The following is a 27,013-nucleotide window of genomic DNA, read 5'->3' as shown; positions in this document are numbered from 1 at the left end:
TCGGCTGGGAGGGTGAGAGACGAGAGAGCGACGGGCAGCGGTGAGAGTCTGCGGAATGTGGCGTCTGAGCACACATCAGGGCAGCGCAGGCAGCCAGACCAGGCTCTTTGTTTCCCTGTGTCACTTCTCAGTCCCGATTAGCAGCAAAATAGGGCACGCACACATCTGACAAGTGAATTCCTTGCTGGAAGGGGTTCGGTCATGCATAAGACTGCTCAAAATGAGGCCTGGCTTTCAGGTTTGGAAGCATGGAGCATGACCTGGAAGGGACAGCTGGTACGTGCACTCTTACTTTCCCCTTTTGAGTTTTGCACCAGTTCTGGGTAACTTTGAAGAGTTTTGGCCAAGGACAAACACACGGATGCCTGTCCCTCTCCCCAGCAGCCAGACCTCACTATTGGTATGTCCAGCTTCTAAACAATTACACGAGGACAGGACAATGTGAAAACATTATTAATGTCTCAAATTCGAGCACTCAATCAAAAACCGGAGTGGAGAAGTAAAAGTAGGATCATGCCTTTCACTCAGCCTTGTGCAAACGCTTTGATACCATTTTAATGAAGGCTTGTGCAAGTTTTTCCTCGGGACTCGTACTTTGTGTCCCCTCCTGTAACAACCACCTGGAAAGCGCAGGCAAGAAGCGATCGCAGCGGTTTGCAACTGGGAAAACCCTAGAAATCCTCCCGGGAAAGCAAAGATCTGCCATCCCCCCGTCCCCTGGACCACGAGCATCCCTCCGGGGGCGCGGGGCAGAGCTCCGGCTCGGAGAAGGACGATTCCAGCCGGGGGGTTCGCCCTCGCCACCGCCCGGGGAGAGCCGGCACCGACTTCTCCCCTCGGGAAAGTTGTCCGTGGAGCGGGAGGAGCCGGGGCCGCCGGTGGGGCGGGGGTGCCGCGCCGGCCGGGCCGTGCCGTGCCGGGGGCGGGGAGCGGGCGGGGGCCGGGCCGTGCCGGGGCGGGCCGTGCCAGGGCGCCTGCGCCGGCGGCGCGGAGCGCGGCGGAGCGGGACGGACCGAACTGGAACAAAACAAACGGCGCTTTGTACCGCCTGGAAGGCTCCGCGCCCCGCGCAGCGCCCGCGGAGAGGGGCGGCAACACCGCGAGCCTGCCGGATTTGCTTTTTCAGCGCTTTTAAATTATTTTTAATTTATTTTTTTTTTCTTAATAAGAGGGGAGAAGGGACGGCGCGGAGGGGCGGGCGGGAGGCGGTGCGCGCCCTCCGCGGGCGCGGGGCCGTGCGGGCGGCGATGGCCTGAGCGGGCGGCGGGTCCGCGCCCCCTGCGCACCTGCCGAGCGCGCTCCGCGGGCGCGGAGGGACGCGCAGCGCCATGTCGCGGGTCGTGCAGAAGAAGAACCACTGGTCCAGCCGGGTGCGGCAGTGCGCGCTGACCCGCGGGCCCGGCGGGCAGCTGGGCTTCGCCCTGCTCGGCGGCGCGGAGCACGGCGAGTTCCCGTACGCGGGCGCGGCGGCGGGGGACGGCGAGGCGGCGCTGAGCGAGGGCGAGCTGCTGCTGGAGGTGCAGGGGGTCCGCGTGTCGGGGCTGCCGCGCTACGACGTGCTGGAAGTGATCCGGAGCTGCAAGGACCCCGTCGTGGTGAAAGCCGTCCGACAAGGTGCGAGGGGGACGCGGCGGGACGGGGGGAGCCCGCTCCGCGCGTCCCGCGGGGATGCGGGGCTGCGTGGCGAGCGCGGGGCCGGGGGTGGCGAACACCAGCCCTGCGGGGCCCCGACAGAGGCACCCACGCGTGTGCGCACCCTCTGCGAGGGCACTGATGCTCAGGCGCCTCCTGGGTCCGGAGCCGGCTGCAGGCGCCCCGCAGTCCCTGCCCTGCGCTAAGCGCAGCGAGCAATTGCGTGAGACTTTCCCAAAGGCACCGCGGAGCCGCCAGCGCTCCCTGCGGGGAACCCGCGCTGGTCCGGGGCAGCTCCGTGTCCGGCTGACCCTTGGAGGGAGCTTCACTGCTGGAGGAATGGGGCAGGGATCCCCTCCTCCAGCAGCTGAGCATCCTTTGGAGCTGCTGAGTGATTAGTGGAGACTTGTTCTGAAAGTGCAGCGTGTGTTTGCCGGCTGCCAGCGTGGGAAGAAAAAGCTTGGACTCTCCTGCATCTTCCCTCTCTGGCTGAAAGGCTGCTCAGATTTACCTTTCTTCCCCCTGGTTTGCCCTAGGTGAGGGCACGGCCGTGCTGCCAGCCCTGCGGCGCACAGGTGAAGGAACAGACAGGTAGCTCTCCTGTTTGGCTGAGGAAGAGGATAGGAAGAGTTCTCCCATGCTGGATTAAAACGATGCCACTTCACATCCGTGTGCATTCCACAGTCGCTCAACAGGTTAGCTGACAAGCCTGGCTATGGGCTTGTGATTTCCAGGACAGGACTTCAATTTAGTGCCAAAAAGCTGTTGGAGCTGCCGCAGCCACCGAGGCTGGTTGGACGGGCAGGAGGAGCAGGACTGCAGCCGGACAGCCGGAGGTGTGAGAGGTGGAGGAGCTCCCCGAGGTCAGCTCCAAGTGCAGGAAGGAAGGGAAGTTTTCTTCGCGTTGCCCAAGAGATTCTTTAGGGGAAGGTTTATTTGTCATCCAGACGTGTGCATCCTAACAGTGGGGGTTTTGCTCTGGCTTGTGGTGCAAGGGTTTTTTCCCTGTGCTTCTTTCAACCCAGCTGGTAGCTGCAGACAGCATTGCTCGCCAGCTGGCAGGACTGTCACCTGAAGTCTTGTCCCTAGGCTCGCTGATGAGCTGAGATGAAGGGCTGCAGGCGCTTGTTTCATCCCTGGAACCTCCGGAGCCAGAGCAGATGACAGCGGTGGTGTCGAGAGGAGCTGAGCCTGTGCACTGCCCCTGCCCCGGAGCTGAGCCACCAAAGACAGTGACTTGTTAGTCCCTTCCAGGACCCAGTAGCAATGTTCCAGCAAACACTGTCAAACTCCCAAAATACCCAGTTTTTGTTAAACAAATGCCTGTTTGCCCTGCTGCCTGCACTTCACTGGGAAGTGGTGAGGGAAACCCAGCCTGCTGGTTTCCCTGCCCAAGTGGGAGGGGGAGAAAAGCATGAAGAAAAGTATGAGGAAATTAGGCAGAGGTTTTTTTACATACTGATTGTTTTAGCAGAAGTATTAAAATACAGCTTGTGGTGTTGCAATGTGATCGGTGTTGGTGGGTGAAGGAAGGTGTGTATAAAACCCTTCCCAACCAAACAATTTGTGATCAAACTTTTCGTTGTTTTGCAAACATGAGTTAGTATAAATAAAACATGTCCTGGGAATAAACTGCACATGACAGAACTTGGTGGTAAATGTGTCTCAGCTCCAGGACAGGGTCAAAAGAACGGGCAGAAAGCTGAGTTTTAGTGTGGTGGTTGGGTTTACCTGGAAAGTGGGAGAAAAGTTCAAAACCCATCTATAAGTCAGGGCAGGCACTTAAACCTTGGACTATTCCCATCTAGAACTGAAAACCAAGCCTTTGGTTACTGCGGGGTTGTAGTTTCTTCTTTTTTTTTTTTTTTTTCTTTCTCCATATTTTTAAGAAATGCTTTATTAGCCAAGAATGTGGAATAGAAATAAATATTTGGTTTTTAAATCACTAAATATTTTTGTGGTCTGGAAAGCCTGTCAATGGCAGCCTGGCATCTGCACGCTGCTCTTTGCAAAGCACAGCTCTCCCTCATGTATCAGAATCATAAGCATGGAAAAGGAGAGTATTTTAATTAAAATTCATTACTTCTGTGTTGATTAAAAATCTGATTATGGGAATGGTAACTGTCATTCATCAGGAAAAGTGTGGCACTAAAGCAGACAGCCAAGGAGTGTGCAGATAAGATTGTACATTTGTTTTTACATAGTTACCCAGATTTTTTTTTAACATAGTAACTTCTTACAAAGTTACCCAGATTTTCCTCCTCCTCCCATTTCGTAGTTTCTAACTGGCTGGTGCTGAAGTGCTGGGGCAATGTTAACCTGGAAATGTACACATTTTATTGCCTGTCTGTTTTGTACGACATTTACAAGGCTGGAAAAACAGGAAATTTACTATAAGTCAGTCATTGCAAGCATGAGCAGGAAAATAACGGTTCTGACCTTGCTCCTGGTGAAAGAGACGAGGATGGAAATGTACATGGAATGGGCTGTGTGTGGGCTTTGTCATTCAACCAGAGTTTGTAAACTTACAGGTTCGCTTGCAACATTTTTTCCCTTGCTTTTGTGAGTGGTAAGGTTGAAAAGTAAGCACAAAAAGGAGGAGCCTCTGTGAAATCTCTTAATGAAAATACTGGTATTTGATACTGGTCATATGGGATTTCTTGGTCCTTTGCTTACCCTGGGAAGAAGAGTGAAGAAGGCTAAAGAACTTGAATGGAGCTTTCCCTTCCTTTCCCCCTTATGCCCTCTTTTTTGCTATGACATTTGAGAATAAAACTGTGCCATTATAGTTGCCTGTTTTGGGGGAGAGAGGAAGAATCTTGCTGCCATGTATCTTAGTAACTTTCAGAACTGTCAAATGTGTGAAAAAACCTCAGTTAACATGTAGTGCTTTTATGACTGACTGTTTCCATCTTACATCTGTGCCTAAGTTCTGATGAAATTGGCAATTAACTTCTGTGGAGTTAATAAATGCATTTTTATTATTACTTGGTCAGAGAGTATGGAATTAATAGATTGAATTATAGGAGCAGTGGTCACATATTCTAGTGTAAAGCTGGCATTGCCTTAGCATAGTGATTTCCCAGCTGTACTGTGAATATTGTAGCTTCCTTGAATACATTCGCATTTGTCAAAATAGCTCACTTTGATAAATTGATAATTGATTGCACTGGATAGATCAGTTACAAATTCAGGCACACCATTTCTTCTCATGGATCTTGGTTAACACAAGTTTGTTGTGCCATCCTCCAAAAGAGAAGAATTTAGACTGTATCTATAAAAAAGGACCATGTTTTGTTTGAGGCAGGGTATCTGGGTTTTCATTCTCCCTCAGTGAGAGATGAGCACATTCAGAGAGATTTCCAGGATTTTTTAAGGCTCCTTGGTTCGATGACCTGTGCCAAACCACACCAAGCCAGATGCTTGGTATGGGAAACTGTCAAAGTTAATATGCTTGTAAATTAAATTGGTTTTTCAGTTCTCATTTCAATGCTTTGCTTCCCTAAAAAAGTCTCAGAATCCCAAGCTCCCAGTGACCTATTGCTTTGAAACCAGGAGGTGCTGAGAGCAGTTTATGCAATTAATGATTTTGATAGGACTTTGCAGCTGGGATGATCCCACGGTAGGGAGGAGTTGTGTGCTGGTGGGGGTTTTTTTAGCCCTGTACAGGGCAGACAGGAGCAGGCATGATCCCAAGCAGAAACAGTCACTGTTTACCCAGTGCTATCAGCTGCATTTGTTTCTTTTCAAACATTAACTTGACCCTAAGATAAATTCTGCAATACAGTGCAGTGACTCAATGCTTCAATGTCAGGCTGGCATCTGCTCTACATGAGATGTTAAACTCAGTTACATATATCCACGTGAACAAAACCAGCTTCTTTTAAAAGGTTTGCGTGAGCTGGTATTTGAGTATTTTCCTTTTATTTTCCTGAGAGAGCTTGTGAGATAATTTCTGTTTGTTATTTTGGGATTTTTTTGTAAAACATTTAAAAAAAATAAAAAGAAGGAAGAGTTGGTGCGTCTGTAAATTCCTGCGTTGGTGGTTTAGCACACACAGGGAAGCAGAGTGTCACTTTGTGAGTGGTGATGCTGAACATCCCTCGCTCCGTGCCCATGCCTGGCACTGCAGAAGCCTGGCAGTGAGTGTGGAGCAGAGCTTGGGGGTGATGTGCTGGGCCAGGGAAGGGAGAGGCTGTTTAGAGAGCGAGCTCTTGCTGTTCCCAGTTTACCTCTGCAGTGTCATGCATGAGCTCCAGAAAGTTTTCCTTCAGTCTCTGCTAGCTCAGTGCCAGTCGCTCGCACGGTGAATTCTCTGTCATTTTTCCATCTGACCCAAATTCTTTCCAGACCCAGGTGGGTTTCAAGTGGAGAGAAAGAAGTGTTCCCATCTGAAAACCTCAGAGATGTTCTTGTATTCTGGATTTATAAGGCCTGTTTTCAACTCTGGCAATTGGAGTAGTTGAGAACAAAATGTAAAATAAAAACAGGCAGAATCTCTTCTTCTCTCACTTGGAGCATATTTTGCTACAAATCAGTAGTCTTCTTTCTTTAAAGAAGTACTGCACTTAATAGTCATGAAATTTGTATATCTTGTATTAAAATACTGCCTTGAGCAAGACCTTATCTTTACTGTGCCTGAATTTACAGTGTAGAACTTGCCAGCATTTAGAAGTTGATCCTGCTTGTGGCAAAGCAGCCATCCATCCTCTCCAGCCATGGAGCAGCACCCCAGAGATGGACAGGAGACCCCCAGAGCCACATTGTGCCTGTTATAGAAATTTCCAGGAGTTAATGTGATACTTTTCATGGCATGAAAGGGGGTTATGCTTTCCACGGTAAAGTTAATCTTTCCACCCGTTGAGATGGGACTCCTGGCCCCTCTTTATGGCCAGTCAGATCACAGAGCAATTAAATCACAATTATGGTCTAATTATGAGCAGTCATTCAACACCACTGCAAAATAAGATGTTAACACCATCCTGCATGTTGTTCCATGTTTTTAAGACTGAGTTACAACTCCTGCATGAGTGAATTATTGACTTGCTATCATGAAATTTAAGATTCATCTTCTGTGTTAGAAATGTCAGAATTTTTTTTAACAGGTTTGAAAGCCAAACCAGCAGTAGCTCTTTGCATTCCTGGGTTTGGGATTGTCATTTTCTTCTGGTTCAGCTCAGGCTGTGATCATTCATGCATCTCTTCTGGCTGTTCCTGTATCTCTTGATCTGATGCCTGAGAAACACACTTGCTCCTTTGGCAGTGTGTGCGTGCACAGGGAAACATTTGCCCCAGGGCAGCTGCATTAAGGTGTAAAGATATTCAGAGCAGCACTTTTGTGGCTGTGCAGAAGTGATGATTTGAGCCCTCTCTCATTAGATTTCAGCATGGCTCAGTCTGAAGTAATGTGGAAGCTGAGAAGATGCTGCTGCCTCAAGGGCTTTTTTCTATTGCATTAACAGGGTCTGGGCTGTGGGCAAGGACAGATCTTTGGGACCTCTCCTGAGGTTTTTAAAAATAATTGGCCAAGTATTTTATTTGCATTCTTTTGCTTAGCTCCAGACACGAGCTATGCCTGCTAGTTATTTCAGGTGTTTGTATTTTTTTTTTCACACTTCCTCTGACTTTGACTGGAACTTGTAAATCAAGGCATTTGGTTTTGATCTTTGTGTGCTGCAAGTGACTTAAATTTCTTGGTGAAAAGCACAGAGTAGTGGTTCAGTAAGAGCAAGTGCCATGAATTTATAGAAGGACTATGAAGAATTGGAAGCAAAATGTTAGCTGAAGGCATAGGGATCCTTGCTGTGAGCACTCAGTGGTACTTGGAGGGCTGGTACTCAAACTTGTGCATCCTGTCTGAGCTCCTTCCAGCTCCACGTCCCAATTCCTGCAGCAGCAAAATGCAGATACTCCTGGTCCATATTTCTCCAGAGTTTTTCTCTTGCTCAGCTGTGGAAAAGATTTATTTTTGCCTTTTGGAAAGCGAGTATGAAGTGACCTTTTTGCACCAAGGGCACGGGGCTGGGTCACCCCTGTGATCCCTGGAGATGCTCTCTGCTCCCTTGCCCTGTCACCGGGGGCATCTCCTGCAGGATGGGGCCAGCAGCAGCTCCTCGGTGCTGTGACAGCTCTGCTGAGCCTGCAGGACCAGCCCCTGCAGAAACACCATTTTCACCACTATCATCATTTTCTCTGTCTCTCTGGACACTTGATGTTTTGTTTGCTCAGTTTGGGCTCTGGTCTCGTGCAGTTTGCCTCAGCACTGGTTTGACAGGTCGGGGCTCAGAGCTGGCAGCCCAGAGGGATCCACACCATCAGATGGCTTCAGTTTGGGGCTTCCTGCAAGGATCTGGTGTTGGGAAACAGACAGAAACCTAGGCTGCCATCCAGATTTTGTTATCTACTGATCTGAGAGAGAGCTGTGGAAGAGGCTGCCTTCTTCCAGAGCAGTTTGGCAGTTTTTGCATTCCGCTGGTATGTTGGCAGATTGGGATATTTATTTTTTTCCCCCCTTAATTGTAATTTTTTGCTTTTCCTTCTGAACCAAATAGGTGGGCCAGCATCTCCCTTGGCCCTGCAGGAGCAGTATGGCTCAGGGTAAATGGGATATTTTTGTTGAGATCCACCCTTCAGTTTCCAAAGGTCACACACTCCATCCACGCTTCCTCCTGTGACATTTTAAATGGTTTCCAGAACTATTCCACTGCTACAAGCAGGAATAATGGCATCACGCTCTCTGTTAGTCCCCAGCGCTGCCTTTAGCATCTTTTGTTTTGTGTTAGTAATATTATTTAAACCTGCAGATTTTGTTTTATCTGCCCCTAGTAGAACTTGGAGAAACAAAACAGTTTTTTCTTCAGGTCCTGTTGTTTTGGGTTACATTTTTACACACTTGGCTTTTGGCTAAAGACAGTTCAGTTTTATGGTTGTGAGGGTTTGTATTGTAACTTAAAAGAAAAAATAACGTTTTAAAAATATTTATTGGATTTCATTAACTGTCCCTTATTAGACTAAACAATAATGCTTACTACACAGTGTGAAAATAATGCAAAGTACCCTGTCTTCATAATGGAACAGGAAATCAAAACAAACAAAGCCTTTGGGATGACTTGCAAAGTGGAACAGATGCCCTTACAATTGCAAGGCATTTGAATAAGGAATCAGTTTTGCATGGTTTGCTAATCCTTCAGTAAAGAGTTCATTGTCTTGGATTACACATCTGTAATTTTGGAGCCCTCAAGTCAGTGTCTCAGTACAATTAGAGTGGGAAGAGACTGACTTCTTTCTTCATATCCTTAATCTCTGGCTTGTTTTTTAAGAGGAAAACCTCAACTCTGGGTTTTTCATTTAGTTATTAACAAAAAGCCTTTGAAAAAGAAGCTGCCTAAAATCCAGCCACTCCCTCAACACAAACAAAGCTGGGCAGATATTGTGTACTTAAAAAAAACCCCCAACTTTGATGTTCAACCTGTCTTATTCCAGTGGTACAGATCCTGCACCAAGTGGGTGTTAGACCAAGCTGATGACAGACTCAGATGTCTCAGAGGCTTTTGGATGAATAAGAGAGGAGTTACTGCCCAAACAGGCTGAACTGGACAGGTGGGGGCCTGGGCTGCAGAATAACTGCAAAATGGCTTTTCTTAGAAATAGCGAGGAGGAACATGCCCATCCTCCTCCTTTCCCAAAGGCTCAGCTAGAACTCCCAATTAGCAATTTAAACGGCAGGGGTACAGGTGGGGGTTCCTGAGCCTTGGGGCAATTCCCTGGAGCCCTGTGGGAAGGCAGGGATGGCTGGAGCAGAGGTGGGGAGAGCAGCAGGAGATACACAAATGATACCAAAAGCTTTGGCTTGGGGAAGTTTCCCTGTTCTCCAGTGGAGTTGTTCATGCTGAGGCTGTCTCTAAAAACAACTGGCTGAGTGTTTTCTGCAGGACCAGCCAGGAGCATGACTCTCTCTAGCTGGTGACAGTCCCACAGCACTCCATCACCTTGTTCTGGCCCTTACAGGAGAGCTGGAGAGGGACTTTGTAAAAAGGTGGGCAGCGATAAGATAAGGGGGAATGACTTCAAGCTGAAAAAGGGCAGGGTTAGGTAAGAGACAAAGAAGTTCTTTGCTGAATGGGTGAGGGTGGGGAGGCCCTGGCACAGGGTGTCCAGAGCAGCTGTGGCTGCCCCTGGATCCCTGGCAGTGTCCAAGGCCAGGCTGGATGGGGTCTGGAGCAGCCTGGGACAGTGCTGGGTGTCCCTGCCATGGCAGTAGGTATCAGAACTGAGTGATCTTTAAGGTTCTTTCCTACTGAAACCATTCTGTGACTCTGTGGTGCAGCTTTGCTGTTGAATATTCTCTTAGGATGTGGTGCCTGCAATATCTGGTGCTGCCCCAGGACAGTGTGTGGCTGCCCTGTGTGGCACGGGGGCAGTGGGGGGACAGTGGGGCACGTGTGGCAGAGCACAGCCCTGGGGGAGCTGATCCTGGGGAGCTGGGGGGTGAGAAGTCTCCAGATTGGCTGAATTTGGGGGAAGTGCTCCAAGCTGAGACTCCTCTCTGCAGTGCTGCTGCCTGGGGGACAGCACTGGGGACAGGACACCTGATGGGCTTTGGCAGCCACTGCTCCAGCCCAGGCTTTGTTCTCTCCCTGTCCTGTGGGCAAAAGAGGGATTAGTCTGGTGCAAAACAAAGAATCACGTTCTTCTCTTTCTCCTGGTGTGCATTTTTCCTTAAACAATGAAGTGACTAATATAGAATATCTTCTCCATGTGCTCTGGTGGTGGTTTAGAGGAGCAGCAACAGCCTGACTGCATGAGCAAGTCCAGAGGTTCTGCTGGCTGCTCAGCAGGGACTCTGAGGATCACAGAATCTGCTCTTTCTGAATAAAATCAGTAAGTTGTTTGCTTAGTGGGAGGGGCTGGCTTGCTTTGTTGTTAGGTTGTCTTTGCTGGTACCCTAGCAAACGCTGTGTATTTGTTTGATGTGCAAATAGCAAACTTGCTTAGCAATGGTATATAGTGTTTTGTTAACTTGTGTATAGTCTGTGTGCACTGTGGGGTCCTCCCTGTCACCTACGTCTGCTTTTATTAATCAAACTGTTTCCAAGTGGAGATCTAACTGCCACATGCTTTTATACATGTCCTGGAGCTTTCCTTCTTTTTTTTTTTTAATTAAGAGATATGGGCATGCTGAGATTGTTCCCCCAATTTAATGTGGAGCTATTTTTGTCTGGACTAAGCTACAGTCTATAAATCCCTCATGTTGCAGGAAGCTTTGTTTGCTCCAGGTGGAGTGAGGCAATTAAACCCCCACTGTCTGTCTCTGGCTTTCTGTGGGAGGCGTGGAACTGCTCTGGGCAAAATCCAGATGGGCACTGAGGATATCAGGGCTGTGCTGGTCCAAGGGTTGGCTGCTCAGTGAGGTTATATATAGGGGAAAATTGTATATCTACACCCAGTCCAAGAGGAGGAGCTTGTGAAAATATTGTGTCACCCATCAAAATAGTTTGAATTCTTGGGTGAGACTCCAAGAATATGTGACTGGTGTGTATATATGAATATATATATATATATATTTAACTTTTTCACTTTTGCATCCCTATTGTCAAATGCTGCTTCAGTGAAAAGTTCCAGAAAGTCCTTTTCTTCACTCTTGATTTTTCCTTTATAATGGAAACTAATCCCACAATTTCAGCAGCTCAGGTTGCTGAACAGCCAGTGCCATGGGTTTCACCACAAGTGCTAACATTTGTTGTTGGCACAGCTATTTGGAGGCTGAAAAGGAAGAGTATGAAACCACCACCATTCTGGCTGAGAAAGTTCCCATGCCCATTATTTCATCACGAGATGCACGAGCAGCCCCAGATCCTGTAGAAACACTGAAAATCACTACTGTGGTGTTCCCGTGGTGAAACGGTTTCGGTGATACTTGTCCTGTAAATCATCTGCAGGAACATGTTGGTTTTGAGAGGTGGTTTGCTCATGAGACCTCAGTGGCTTTCAGGTTACGTGATGCAGCTGCTGAAGAAGACCCAGATTCCCTTTTCCTGACAAACACTGGGGGCAGCTGCTACCTAGACCTTGGTCTGGCCCCCGTGAGTCATTCTGAGCGTGCAGGAGGGAAATCCAGAGTGCACCTATAAAGTGTAGCTCGGAAAGGTGCCCAGTTTCATCCTGCACAGAGGCCTCTGGCATGTTGAAGGCCATAAAATGGCATTTAGCTCCCTCATTCCAGGGGCAGGTGGCAGTTACACTTTAACACAAGGTCACTCCTTTATGAGGATGGGAAATGTGGTGAATACCTGCATGCATGATGTCAGCCTGCCAAGTGTGGTAAGTGCATGGACCTGAGAGAGTTGTCCCTGCCTGGGTGTTTGCAGGAGAATGAGGGCTATGGAGAGCTCAGTGATGAGTGCAGGGGAGAAAGCCAAGCACAAAGGCTGTGTGGCTCAGTTGGGATGTTTGGACAGGGACCCACAAATCTTGGCTCCCTTTTGCTGTGCTGTGGGGCTCTGCTGCTTCCCAGATCCTCATTAAAACAGGGGAAAAGGGTGAATTGCCTAAGCTAGAACAGCTCCCTTTTTGCATTGCCAGGTTGTCCTGCTCAGGTGGAGCTTTGCCACAACAGTCTTTCCATAAAATGCCATATAGTTTTGTTTTTTGGTTTTTTTTTTTTTTTTAATTCGTGCTTATAAAACCTGTCGAAGGCTGAAATTTTTATCTGCAAAAGAGACGGATTAGGGACTAGCCAAGGTGACTTTTCCATTTATTTTTGTTTTCTGTTGCCAATTTTCCAGTTGTATTAGTTGATGCTAGAAATACCCACGTATCAGTTTTTCCAGGAGCTAAATACAAAGAGGGGTTTTTTTTTTGACATAGTTCTGAGCTGGGATAGGATATCTTGGTCATATTGCAGGCTGGCAAATTTGGATGTGCTGAAGTTGTTGCACATGAGAAAAGCCCCAGTAAAAATGAGAGTGCTTAAATTTAAGCATGTGCTAACGTAACACATTGCAGAGGGCTTTTTGTATCTTGTCTGTAAAAGATGCTATAATCAGCACTGAGGCTTGCCTAAACCAGTGTGGAAATTGCTGTTTGCCTAAAAAGCCGGGCAAGTTGTCACAATCCCAACATTAAAAGGCTGCAGAGGATTAACCAAAACCTATTTCCAATTGATTTAGTGCAGCTGATGTGCAGCTCAGCCGTGTCCTGCCGGGGACTGCGGTGCCTTGAGCTGCTCTGAGTCCCACACCAAGGGATGAGTTGGCACTGCATCTTGCTGTGATGGCTCTGCCTGTGTCCCCCTGAGGATGCTGAGGAAAGAAGGGAGCCCTGGCTCCCAGGCTGGCTGCTCACAGTTCACTTTTATTTGCTGTGTTCCTCTCTGCCGAGCTGCCCGGATGGGATCTTGCCCCTGGCAGGGACTTACAAGCATTTTTCCACGGTGCAGTTGAGTTGGCAGGGAAGGTTCCATCAGCTGCCTGGCTGGAGCCTGGCTCAGGATGTGCTGGATACAATAATTCGTTGGTGGATTTCTGACAAAAGAGTGTTTCTGCTGCCTGCAGCACCTCCTGCCCTCCAGGCCCTGGGTGTGTGCTCAACAGGAAGGTTCAAAACTTTCCTTCAGAAAGCTAGGGACTTTTTTAGCAGACTTAATTAAAACTGGTGTTCCTCTTTTCCTGTATTAGTTGCAGATGGAGGTAGATTTTACAAATAATAGGTGACTTTTGATGCTGTTCTGCTCTGGCTGCTCCATTTTTGTAAACCTCCAGCATCTTCCAGCAGCCTGTGGGCTTTGTCAAGCAGAGCCTGCTCCTCCCTGAGCTCTGCCTGAGGAAAGGCTTCCCATTAGCAACACCAACTGATAAACAAAACTTCATCAAGGCCTCCAAAGGAGAGAGCTCTCAAGCACTGGGACACAGCAGCAGCACTGCTGAATGCTGATAGCTGTCTGAACTGGTGGCAGAAGCAGCAGTGAATATTTATTGTGTGCTTATTTCTCCTCAGGGTCCCTGATGTAGAAGAGACTTCAGCATTATGGTCAGAGGACTTTTTGCCATAAAAATATTGTTTCTAGCTCAGGTGTAGCTAAAAGGCACTCTCAGCCTCGGTTCTCCTTCAGCTCATATTGCACATTGATGTTATACCCAGGTGAGATTTAAGTTGTAACATTTGCAGGAAATGTTGCTGAAGCTTCCTCCTCTTGGAGGTAAAGATGCAATATCTGCATTTCTTAGCCCTGGCTCACATAGCTGCCTTGGAGTGAAGTTTAAAAAAATGATAGAATGGTAAATTCATTGTTTTCCCCTTCTCTCAACTCTGCATTTCCTCTGCACTGGTCAAATCAAACAGCAGTGACATTTCAAAGTCTTCCTGAATGGCAAAATTAGAAATACTCAATTTCTAAGGAGTCTGTGAGGGGTAGTTTAAACATTGTATGCAGCCATTCCGGTAGGAAGTTGTTTGACTTGTCGAAATCTCTCTTTTACTGCAGAACCTCTATTGAAAATGACAAATTGCTTAAAGCGGTTTCCATGTTAGACTTTAAAAAATTCAGTTTCTTTCCACCCAGAACACGTGGAAAGCATTTGTGCACTTGCCTGACTGTTTCTCTGTCCTAAGGCTCACACTCAGTGGCTTTGGACTTCATGTCATTTTCACATGCAGCTGCTTGGGTTTGTTTTCCTCAGCTTTCTATGGAATGGGATTTTCTCCTGCCTCAGCTTAGCTGTGAAAATTCAAATATCTGCCTGGTTCAGACTTTGGGGACTACGAAGTGAGTGGAGGAGAGACACTCCAAAGTCTGTGCGTTTTAGAAGTGATGTTCAGAGCATTATAAAATCCATAATTTAAGCAGGAGAGTCTGGGTTCACAGCCAAGTTGTTGTAATGTCCTTTAAAAGTGTTGAGTGATGTTAATGCTTCACAAAATGACAAAGCATCTTTTGCTTAAACATTCTCAACTACTTCTCTGTAGCTGTCACTGTAGCAAAGGACATTTGTGGTAGGCACCAGATACTGAGCCAGGCAGTTGGCTGTAACTGCTGTAAAAATGAAAGTTGCTCCATTGAAAAGGTTTTTTCTCTCTTTTTTTTTTTTTTTTTTTTGAAAGAAATAGTTCAAGTTGTCATTTTGCTCAGGTGGCCCTGCAGAGAGCAGCACTCTGTGCAGTGTGTATCCCACGAGGATGCATTGCCAGCCCTTGCAGAGAAGTGGGTCCCCTTAGCAGTGCTCAATAAATGACAGGCTCCAGAAATAAAGCGAAAATTGTATTTCTGGAACTTGACAGGCTGAGATGGGGCTTTCTGTGCTCTTCCTTTCGCCTGGAGTGAGTTGCACCAGTGTATTAATTTACAGAGCTGGCTCTGATGCAGTTCCCGTGGATGGAGCTTGGTCCTGCCCCAGGGCCACAAGCAGAAGGTTGTGTGTGTGTGTCCCCTCGTGTCCCCTGGGCTGGAGGGCAGGCTCAGGGCTGCACCCAGGTCTGTGCAGCTGGCACACACTGTTCCCTGTCTGCCTGGGAAGGTGCCTTGCCCCAAATGGCATCGGATGAGAAGAGGCTGGCACTGCCCCTTTGCTCTGCTTGAGCCCTGTTGCTCAAGAGGGATGATTACCGAGTTAGACAGCAGTCAGGAGGGGATCTGAGGACAATCCAGATGCTTTTTCTATAACTCCCAGGCATGTCATATCCTGGCGTTTCTATTTTTGCCCACTTTTCCTCCAATACTTTCTTTTATCTGTTATGATTCCTTCAGTTTTGGCAGGTCTGGGCTGATGTAATATTTTCACTTTCTTTTTGTAGCTATTTACCATTTAACATTTTGCTACAGTGTTGCTTTTTCTTTTTTTTTACAAATTTACCTTTATTTACCATTCAACATTTTGCTACAGTGTTGCTTTTTTCCTCATAGTGATAGTTAAAAAAGTAACAGTTACAAATTCTCTGTGTTCTGTTTTTGTTGTTCTTTTGCGAGTGGTTTTGGAAATTACCAGGTTGCCCGATGCTGTTTAGTTTGGAGTAGGATGTGTCACTGCAGACTCAGGTGAGCTGTTCTCTCAGTTGCTTTCCTGATGCAAATACTGGTTGATATAATCTGTTTTAGAAGATAGCTTTAGAAACAGGTGCCCTCTGGGAAGAATAACACACTCCTGGTAGAGTGTCCTGGTCTCTTGTAGGCAGAGGGCAGTTTATGCCTGCAAGCTGGAGGCTTTATGTACCTTGTTTATAGTGTTTGTTGCCTTTTGTGGAGTATCAGATGCTGCCTTCGGCTCTTCTTGTTATGTGGAGAAATGTCTGATCCATTTCTGAACCCTGCAGAGCTCCCTGATACCAGGCATGAAATATTTTTTTAATGGGCATTAAGCCTGCCTTGCTGGTCGTGGTGACTCTGGCTAATAAAGCCATTGCACCCCAAACACCCTGCAGATACAGAGATCTGTTTCAGAACCAGCTTCTTTAGTTATGTAACAGCGTGAGAGCTTTAATCCCTTTCCTCTTGGAACTGGTCTGGATCCCTTTCTGCTTGTCCAGCAGCCAGCATCATCACCAGCAGGACTGGGCTGCTGCTGTGTTTCCACAGTTTCATACTGTGGTTGATAATTAACCCACTTCTTTAACAATGGTGCCATGTTTGCTCTGACCTTTTTTCTTTCCCACTCTGCAATTGCAATCCAAATTAAACTCAGCCTCTTCCCAGCAAAACACTGGAGTTAATATTCCACCAGAGGTGTGCTGATAAACCCCTCTGTTACCTGGAAAAAACTTAGCTCGGAGTGCATGATTTAATATCTCAGGTCAAAAGAATGCACCAAAATATTGGTGTAAGTGCCTTTAAAATGCAAGGTGAGCTCACAGGTCCAGTGTCCGATCAGCAGTGTTTGTCATAACTGACATACCAGCAAGTTTTTCCTCTTTGAGGGGGGTGTTTGACTTTTAGAGAATCCAGACCCACATTCTGTGTGAACTTGCACAAGCTGGGAGTGGGGACAGGCTCTGCCTCACCTCAGTGCCTGGCTTTGTTCCCTGTCCCTGACAGGGCGGTGGCTTCCAGGGGGTGAGTGGCACCAGGGTGCCTGGCTGGGGCCGTGGTCCTGGGCAGCTGTGGAGCTTGACAAGGTCAGGTCTGAAGGCAGCAAAGGCAGAGTGCTGCTGCAGCTCACTCCTGGAGCAGGGCTGAGTGAGCAGGGCCCATCCCTCTGCCAACAGGCAAGTGCTTCCAGGGTTTGGTGCATTCCTAGGTATGGGCATGGCAAATCACACAGCACTGAAATTAATGAACCCTCATTGAATTTTAACTAGAATGAAAACTGTTGCAAAACTTATGTACTGAATAACACCAAAGCCTGTTTTACTGGGGAGAGATGGGTGTTTGTCAAGCCACTGGGGCTTAGCTCCTGGATTGCTCCCCTTTCAAAGATGACATGTTTTGATTTATCTTCCTTTCCCAGAACCTTCTTTCAGCCTTAGAAAAGCAATGCTTATCATCACTGTTGTTGGGAGCCTGTGCAGCAGCTTGAATTACTGCCTTTCCCTTTCTAGTGCCATGTAAGCCAGCATAAATCTCTACATTACACCAATTTACATTTGGTGGGATTTGTCCTGACACGTCCAAAGCTTCTGACTCTTGATTCGTTGTATGAGCAACTCCTTTAATATGGAGCCCTGGGGACAAGACCCAATTTAAAATAAAGTTGTGCAGGTAAAAGCAGGAAGGCATGGGCTGTACTGCAGCTGAACTAACTGAGGAGTTTAAATCCTGCTCTGCATTTCATCTCCTAAAGGCAGTGCCAGCTTCTGGGCTCAGCTTTGCCTTGGCCAAGACAGAAGTTGCTGGGTGTGGGCACCCAGGATCTCACAGCAGGAGAACAGCAGTTCCTCAGCTGCTTGCAGAATGAATCTGTGTTGCTCTTCTCATATGTATTCCTTTTATTTAGGTTAGCCGTGCTTTTTGAATTGAAGTATGTATGCACAAATCACTTCAAGTTCTTGTTGATGTGGGTTTTGGGTTGTTTTATTATTTTTTATATATTTTTTACCCTGCCTAAGGTGCATTTCTCTGTCTGAGAAAAAGGTAGTTTTAAAACTTCCATTAACTCCAACAAGGGCATAGGATAGCAATAAGCCCCAGCTACCTCTGTGAAGTACCTTGGCTTGAAAGTTTACTACACTGGCTTTATGAGATTGAAAGCTTTTTGCCCCAGATGAAAAGAAGGCTTTGCTGTAAAACCCTGTTCTTTACTAATCTGGCTGTTCTGAAGTTAGATGCAAACTAACTTGCTGTGTGCTTTGTAAACCTCTCAGGGAGAAGTTGGACATGTGCGAATAGCTGAGTGATGTATTAAATAAATGAAGCAAGGAAATGTGCCATCAACACTTGATAGAGACTTCTGTCACTTGGGACTGATTTTTCAAAGGATCTAATTTCTAATTCTAATAATGAGATTTTTAAAATATGGACCAAGCCTCTTAAAATCAGTATCTCTAAAGGGCCAGAATTTAAGTGACACCTAAAATATACAGGTTTCTTGTGGAGAATGTTATAGATATGCACATAGAAATTCATCCCTATAGAGTGTACAACTAGAAACTTTTGGGGAAAAAACTTAGTCTATTGACAGTTCTGAGCTAGCACTTTATTTTTCTTAGATACTTTTGTAATTCTTTTTATGGGTACTGAATTACTTCTGTGACACACCACGTTGCAGACAAGGGCAAAAGTTTAGCAATCTGCCGTGCAGAAGGGCTGATTTCATTGCCAGCTGCTGATTCTGGCTGTGCAGCTCTTGTACCAGCCAATTAAACCACACTCATTACAGCCTTTGTGGTTTGGAAGTGAAGTGTTCCTGCCTTTAACTCGTAGTTTTACAGGATGTTGGTTTAGGCTGGAGGTTTGCAAAGCTTGAAATCTTATATTTTCCTCTGCTGTGTGCTCCAGGGGTAGGGGAGGTGAAGAAGGAGAGCTGCACAGAGAGTGGAGTGGGAAGGTGAGCCTGTGTCTTGGAGCACTGTGAACATGCAGGCACCTCCTAAAAGTGTCATGAAATACCATGGTATCTGCTGTGCCAGGCTGCTACAGACAGGAATGGTCTTGGCTGCACTGTTGGTCCTGGAAAAAAGTGTCCAGAAGTGCTGAGCATCCCTTCCTAAGCAGGTTCCTTCACCTCACCAGCCACGGATTTTTGCCTGCCACCATCGTGGGGAAACCCTGCCCTGCTTGGAGGCCAGTCTGGGAAAGCTGCTGGGCAGAGATGGGAGGAGGCAGAGATGGAAGAGGAATGTGACCCTCTGAGCTGCGACTGGTGACTGCGCTATTTTAAAGTCAATTTTTAGCTCTCCATAAACAAATCTCTGTGCCAGCTTCTTGTGCAGTTCTGAAATCACTTGTGTCTGCTGCGTCCTCCGTGGGTGCCACAGGGAGCAGGGCTGACCTCTCCCTCCCCAAATGCTTCTTGGCACTCAAGAGGACCTTTGAAGAGGTGCTTTGCAGAGGGAAAAACCATTCAGCTCCTCTGAATGTTGCATGACAGCTTCTTTATCTGTGGGTGAACAGATTTAATGGATTGAATAGGATGGGAATGGGAGCTGGTGTCCTTCACCCATACATCCAAGGGACTGTCTTTGCCCCAGTACTTTAATATTTGACCTAGAAATGCAGTATTTTCCTTGGAAATACCACGTGCAGCATGGGCAGGGAAGCAGCAGGGATCCTGTCCCTCAGGAGGGTCAGTGATGTTTGGTTTCCTTATGACATTACAGCCCTGTTGGTTTTAACTTGGAGACTTCAGTGAAAACCACACACACTGCTGTGAAAATTCATACTTAGTAACAAGTAAACAAGTGATCCAGCAGTCTGACTGAGTCAGGAAATTCCCTCCAGACCTTGTGGGGAGGAGGAGCTTTGCATTTTTCTTGTCCCTCGTTTATTTTTAGTCTTGCCTCTAACATTGCTGATAGTGCCATTACAGCCCTGCAGATTAAAGCCCCAGCATGGGGTGGAGTTGAAAGAACCATGCTGCAAAGCAGTCAAAACCTCCAGGATTTTCCAGCAGTGTCATGCTACAGGCAATTAATTTAGCCCATTATTTGCCTGCCTGGGCACAGCTCAGTGCCACAGTTCTGTGGAAGTCTTTGATTTCCTTGTGCACCCCTTGTCAGAAGCCATGTCTTCAGTGACTCTGTCTTTGTGACTTGAAAGGGATGTGATGCTAATATTTTGGGTGTAACAGCTGTATTTTTAGGCCTCTTTCTCCCTCAAATATATTTTGGCCTTGCTCTGAGGGTGTGTTGTGTTTTAGAGTGGAAAGACAAGAGTTTAAGTCCTGTACAGCTCCCATCACTGATAACCTTGGTCTGGAGCTGTCAGTAATCCCCACAGGGTTTGGGGTGTCTTGGAGGAGCCAGTCTTGGCAGCAGCACCCATCTGCAAGAGCATATGATTGACCCAAGAGCTCTTGGCACTTCAAGGAGGCCCTTTTCTTGCCATGGCTGGCTGTGTTATTCTGAGCCAACAGGAGGGTGTTTAAGTCAAGGAATGATTGTTGGGTTGTCTGAGTCTTCGTTTGCTGACCCACTAGTCAAAGCCCTCAGACATGGCAGAGGATGTGATTCAGCACTGCCTAGAGCTTGAAAACCCTTAGAAAGAGCAGTTTCTGTGAAGAGCTGGTGTGCAGTCTTGGTTGTATTGCATCCATTTCAAACAGTTTTACCCAAAGTAGGAATCTAAGGTCATTTATCTCCTCCAGCAGTGGAATCCATACCTGGTCTGAGATGAGAGAGGTGATGGACCAGACACAGATTTCACTGTGCAGGTGGGGAAGTGTCACTGATATTTTGGCAGGACAAGGCTTGGGGAGCACACGGAGCAACACTGACAGTGCGGGACCCAGAAACAGCATCCAAAGCTGGGCTTTGGCCTTGGGCTTGGCTTGGAGAGCTCTCATCACCAGCCAGCCTGGCTGTCTGCTCCCCTGGACAGAGCCCTGCCCTCTGGGAGGGCTGGGAATGGAAAAGTGACTGCTTAGCCCTCTCCAGCACCGCGGATTTACCTTTAGGCATATCCTCAAACAGTGACTGGGGAGCCTGACTGTGGAATAAGGACCTGGCTGTGCCCAGGTGCAGTTCTGCTGCTGCCTGGGTTTGGCCAAAATGTCACAAATGTGCTGGGTTGTGCAGAAGGAGGCTGGTCTGTCACGGGGAACCTGAAGAACGTGTTTGCAGACAAGACCAGCTGCTTTGCTCTTTGGGGTTTTTGTTGCAGACTTCTGCCAAGCATCTGCAGGCCCTGATCAGCCTCTTTATACCTGAGCAGCTTTAACAAAACCTTTTTGTTTTCAGTTGAACTGGCTGTTGGGTTTGCTTTATTTTTAAACTAAGCAAGATCTCTGGGGGCTGGTGCCAGTTGAAGTCTCTCTGTGATAACATAGAAAGGTTCTCAGTTAAAATGCAGCTGAAAAAGAATTTTAAAATACAACAATGTGTGCAGGGGTGGTTACAGAAACTGAGGAGATCTGTTTCTTTACTTGAGAATGTTGGATTAAAGTCTGTTGTTATATGAAAATCCAAATGACAAGTTTTATTCAGTCTCCATTATTCATGCAGTGAATACCTCTTAGGGCTCCCCATAAATATGTCCTTTTGTAGACTTACAATGAGTAGACAAACACTATGTGTTTATACCAAATGCTGGAGGATTTACAAGTAACTACTATGTGGTTTGAAGTAACAATATACACAATGTATTGTATATTTTTGTATTTGGCCTATGTTCAATATAAGATTAAATGCACAGGCTTTAAAAAAAAACAAACAAAACCCAAAAAACTTTCCAATGCTGAAAGCAAAAAGCATTATCTATAATGAGGCTTTACAGTATATAGAATTTTTAAGAGCAATTTTAAATTTCCTTCATATATTTTCCATGTAGAAGCATGTATTTTGCACTTCAAGTAAGATTCTGTTGGTTGCACTCAGCAGCAAACAGCTGGGGATTCTAGTGCCTTAACCACACAGCAGCTGCTAATTAAAAATATATAATTCTGCCCTGATTAGCTTATAATGATTATAATCCCCTTAAATTTGATTATTACCACAGCGTGGTAACCTCAGCCACCCCCTGTTTCATTGTGGGGCCTGTGAGTAACAAAACTAGTAATTTAGAGCTGATATCTGGCTCCTGAAGGATTTCTTCCCAGACAGCAGCACAGGGGAATAAAGGCACCCCGTTCCTGTGTGGCTTTGGACATGCCTGTTTGGAGCTTGGATTTTTTTGTTCATCTGCAACAGGCAAGCAGTGCACTTAGTTCTTGGCAGGAGTGAATTTTCTTCAATGCTGCTTTGGCTCTGATAAATTTGTTCAGTTTATTCTTGTTTTCTGATCTGAATTTTCTCTTTCCTCCTTTCCTCCTTTCCTCCTTTCCTCCTTTCCTCCTTTCCTTCTTTCCTTCTTTCCTTCTTTTTTTTTTTTTTTTTTGTTTAAACCACCTGGTCAACTTTGCAAAACACAAAAGCTTTACAAACATAAAAGTCATGCTTTCATCCCTAGGATTGCTTTGCTTTCATCTTGTGCCCATCTGCTTATCCTTTGCCAGTTTTTTTCTCAAAATATTTTGTAACTCCTGATAGCAGGGAATGGCCTCCTTCTTTCCCCTGCAGCACCTGGGTGACATTGTAGAGCAGAGCAGTAATAAATAACTGCTGCTGGAGAGCAACTTGGAAACCCTGAGTTCTGGGCAGTTTTTTATCCTATTCCTGCAGTCCCAAGACATGAAAAGAGGCTGTGTCAGAAGCCTGTCAGAGAGATGCCCTAATCTGAAAGTGTCAGAGTCACTTAGAGTTCACCTCTGACTTCAGAGTCTGGTATTAATGGAAGAGCTGAAAGGCCGGTTTTAATATACACAGGAGATAACAGAACCTGTCATTAAAAAAAAGAAATAATATCTCCCAGAGCACACAGAAGGGGCTGCATCAGTGTGGCCATTAGGAAAGTGCTTGGGCAGGGGAAGGCTGGTGTTGTCCCAAAGGTTTGGACAGCAGAGCTGTGCTGGCCAGTGTGAGCTGAGTTTCTTCCAAGATCTCTGTGTTGGTGGGACAGCCAGATGGGTCTTACTTTTTTTTAAAGCAAATTAATTATGAATAATTCTGTATCTCAAATAACAGAGCCTGGATGTCTTCCTGTGTAGCTGTTGTACTTCAGAGATCAGGGCAAACCTAGGTGCCTCATACAAGAGATAAAGGAGTTTAATTTTTTTCCTTAACATCATTCTGATTATTCCCCTTAGCTTTTTTAAATTGCTTTGTTGGTTGGTTGTGGTGTTTTGGATTTCTATCAATTTATTTATTGAGATTGACACAAGCATTTTAGTACTTTTTTTTAAAAAGTGTATAATTTATGTAAGATTTTGATGCCCACATGTTCCCTTCCAGTTTCATTCCACCACATATGGACATTTGCATACAAATAAAAGGAGATGTCTTCTGTGTGTGTGGATAATTGATAGCTATTCCTTAGGTAAAGTCAGCTAATATAATGCTTGTTAATTTTAAAGCTCTCCTGTGGTTTGCAAGGAACTGAAGGAATCGATCAGTTCCCTGAGAGATGCAGTTTCTTGCAGCTCTGAAGGATGATCTGTCTGAGAGCCACGAGTCCCCAGTCAACTTGTTCTTGGGTAAAACAGAAAATTTCAGAGATTTCCAACTTTGCTTCCCACTCTGCCTGAGATGTGAGGTGTCTGTGCAAAACCAGAGCAGCAGAGATTTATGGCTCTCCTGGTGAAGAGGCGACTCGCGCTGCCGTGACATCTTGTATCTCAGAAGTTAATCACAGCTTTTCTCTGTGTTGCTGGGTTACGTTGCTTTGAGAAAAAACAGAAACTGCTATGAACAGTATGAATAGCTGAAACCACAAGTCCCACTGAGATTACAGCCAGCTCCTCCTAAAGGAAACGGATTCAACCACCAACATAGTTTTTCATTAGATGATTTTTTTCCTGAGCGAACAAAATACCCCTATTGTGGCATAATTGTTTAGTTTTTGGAGATGTAGGCAGAGTTGCAACTACATGACTGGTTGAAATAATAATTCAACTAGATGAGGGGGGAGGGCAGAGAGACATTTGGCTTTTTATTACATTTTGTAGCATGTTGCAGACTAATGCAGAAGGTTTTAATTTTCTTGGTTTCTGTGCGTTTTGGCTCTGCAAAGGGGGGAAGGAGGAAAGTCTGTCTTGCATTTCAGGACAAATCTAAATCTGATGGACAAAAGTTTTTGCTATCTGATTGAAACCTTTTGTTGCTGAGACTGAGTGACTCTACCAGGCTGGCATGGCTGAAGTGATTTCTGTCTCAGATTCAGTGTTTTGAACTGGTAAAATGTATTTATTTGTGGTTCATGGAAAAGTTAATACTTTCATTGTAGCCATATGATAATGGCTAAAAACCAAGCTCAGTTGTAAGTGGGTAAAATGAAGTATAGAAAAACCATGCAAGCAGAGTTAGGACTCACAGATGTAATTTAATATAAGCAATTTTTGATTTCTGGTACCTTGACCTTTCATACCAGAAACATCCAGAGTTGTACCCAGTTCTTCAAGATGTGCAAAATGATGGTGATTTGATAAACCTAATTAAACAGAAGACGGTGAAGTTCACCACGTTAATGGTTGTCATCTGAAGTTACTTATGTGTCTTAGCTGAAGGCCCAGAAATTGCTTTTGTCCATTCTTTTCCTGCCCTTGTATTGACAAAATACATCACTCATCAACAAAAGATGTTACTGTTTCATCGAGATGGGCTCATCAGAAAGCAACATTTATTTAGGGGTTTAGGAGGTGCAGACAGTTAGGAATTTAAAAATATGATCAAAGAATGGGGGATCTTGGATCTGTGGTTTTTAGTGTGAAGAAAAGACAACAGTTTCCAAAAAGTGTTTGAATATCTACCCACTGGAAGTTTGATGATTTAAACACACTTAAAGCATCACATTGGGGTATCTCCATCAGTTTTAATTTTAAAGTCACTGTTGTGTTCATGTACTGTCTAGGCTAAATGTAGCAACCATACTTGAGGAAATTTTTAAATACAGGGTTGGCCAGCTCCGGTTCTTTGTAGACTTTTCTCATGGGAATTGTCTGGCTGGTTACACCATGACCACCAAACATCAGACAATGCAAGGAACTTCTTCCCCTTGCCCCACTTTATTTCCATCTCTCTTCCCAAAGGCAGTCCCTTGGAGTGGAGGCTGTGGTTTGCTTGTTTTTTGTTTTTTGTTTTTTTTTCTCTAGGAATTTTGTGAGGAAATTCTTGGACTCACTCATAAAGGCCTTTCTAGCATCTGATCTTTGCTAGAAAGTTTTCCAGAGAAAGCTGTGCTGTGTACATGTTTGTTCAGAATTCTCTTGGGAATTAATAACAAGGGAGTAAAATTATTTTGTTGATCTTCTTCAAAGGCTGCTGAGCACCTCATGAGTGTTTCTATGGCCATTACTGGGTGGCTGTTAAAATGACTGAACTTTTTTTTTGGGCTTGAAAGCTGCACTGTGAGCCTGCCCATGTTTAGGGCCTTTTTTAAGGCAGGCTCCCATCAGAGCTTTGCAAAGCTAGTGGCATGCAGTAGGCACTCTGGAAAGTAAAGAATGTCTTTGCATAATTCTGGATTTAAATACTCTCATTTATTTGGTCTTTAATGTTTTGTTAACCATCTAAACTAGTTTAGATTGCAGCTAGAGATTCAGCAGCAAAACCAGATAAACCAGTAAGTTTTGCTCCCCTGAGCATTTGTTGATAGGAAGATACTCCAAGCACTCCTTGTGCTCTTGCAGAGAGCTGGGCTGGAGAGGAACAAGCACGGAGCCCTGGCAAGCCAGTGCAGAAGGTGAAACTCCAAAGGAGGTGGAAAACATCCAGAGAAGACGTGTACTTCAAAAGGAGATTTTCTAATGAAAATAATCCATTATGAGGAAATGAGTGTGTTTGAGGCTCATTCAGAGAGCGGGAATACAGCTCGAGAAACTGATACAAGTAAACTCTGTCTGAATTGCAGAGGAAATTAATACAGACAGTTGATTAAAAATAAGACAGAACATTGAATTTTAAACTTCATAAAAAGGAGAAATGAACATTTCCATAAGCAAAGACAAACCTGTGAGAGACAAATCATAATGGAAAATAGATAGCAAATTACTCATTTAAAAACAAACACACAATTCTCTCGAACCTATTAAAAGCAATGAAGAGAAGGGAAATTGCTTTTAGACCATATGAGATGGCTTGTGGCTGTTGGTGCAGTGGCCTGTGCTCACATGAGATTTTGGAAATTAGGCCTGCTGTGTTTCTGGTCACTGCTGTCATCTGGAGCATGGGGATGTGCATGACCCCAGGTGATCTGGGAGCAGCTGTCATCCCTAAGCCTTGACTCCTGCACTGCATGAGGGGGGTTGGGGTGAAAATTAAGGACTGCAAAAACCCCCAAATGTACAGTTTGATGGGAAAGTACCTATACAGCCAGTTTAGGCCCTGCCTGGCCCTTAGGTGTGGATGCATTGGGTGCAGAGGTGCCCCAAGGGAGGAACAGCCCTTCTGGAGCACGGTCCAGCTGTGCTGCACACAGGGACAGTTTGATTTCTCCTTTTCCCTGCAGTGTCAGCAATTCACAAGCAGGCACTGAAGGAAAAATCCGAGCAAGGCTGTAACACACTGCTTCCAAGGGCCTCTGGAGAAGCTCAGCCCTCCCCAGTCTTGCATGGAGTGGGAAAGCTGTGCTGTGACGTGAGGTTGGGCAAGTTTGTCTCAAGGACAGAGGCAGCTCCCATCCCTGCACCTGCAGCAGAGCAGTGAGGGGTTCATACAGAGCTCCCTGAAACTGTGCAAAATTGAGAACGCTGCCCCTAAGGCTGCTTGGGGCCCGGAGGCTCTGGGCTGTGTCAGGGCTTGGAAGCACCTCTGATTTATTTGATTTAACTTGCATAATTATGTGAGAGTGCTTGTGTGGGGTGTATTAACCATTGCAAAGCAAGCAAAGTTGATTTAGAATCATTAACGTTGGAAAAATCCTCCAAGATGATCAAGGCCAACCTTCAAATAAATACCACCATGGCCCCCAAGTCGTGTCATGAAGTGCCATTTCTTCTCTTTTTAACACTTTCAGGGATGGTGACTCCACAGCTTCCCTGGGGAGCCTGTTCCAATGCTCCACCATTCTTTCAGTGGAGAAATTTTTTCTGATATATAACCTGAACTTCCCCTGGCATACCTTGAGGCCATTTCCCCTTGTCCTAAAGGGGAAATGTTTTATCATCTCCTGCAGGCTTTAACACAGGGGATGTGCATAACATCATTCTATTTCTATAAAATAAAATGGGTTACTCCCAAGCAATCCATTGCAATTTGCATACTGCTGAAG

General features: G+C 45.9%; 1 protein-coding gene across 30 annotated transcripts in view; it reads left to right on the top strand.

The window, feature by feature from the left end:
• Positions 1–1,010: 1,010 nt before the first annotated feature.
• MAGI1 (membrane associated guanylate kinase, WW and PDZ domain containing 1) overlaps positions 1,011–27,013 on the top strand; it is a 335,995-nt gene continuing 309,992 nt past the window's right edge. For 11 of the 30 annotated variants that reach the window (XM_064432958.1, XM_064432959.1, XM_064432966.1 and 8 more), the window contains exon 1: positions 1,013–1,614. In XM_064432958.1, the coding sequence (XP_064289028.1) occupies positions 1,329–1,614 (286 nt within the window). In that variant the 5' untranslated portion in view covers positions 1,013–1,328. Of the gene's footprint in view, positions 1,615–27,013 lie in introns of all 30 variants that reach the window. The other 19 variants (XM_064432940.1, XM_064432956.1, XM_064432964.1 and 16 more) reach the window with 5 other exon arrangements.

Source organism: Passer domesticus, chromosome 9 (assembly GCF_036417665.1).
Source record: "Passer domesticus isolate bPasDom1 chromosome 9, bPasDom1.hap1, whole genome shotgun sequence".
NCBI lineage: Eukaryota > Metazoa > Chordata > Aves > Passeriformes > Passeridae > Passer > Passer domesticus.
This window is presented reverse-complemented; position numbering and strand designations above follow the sequence as displayed.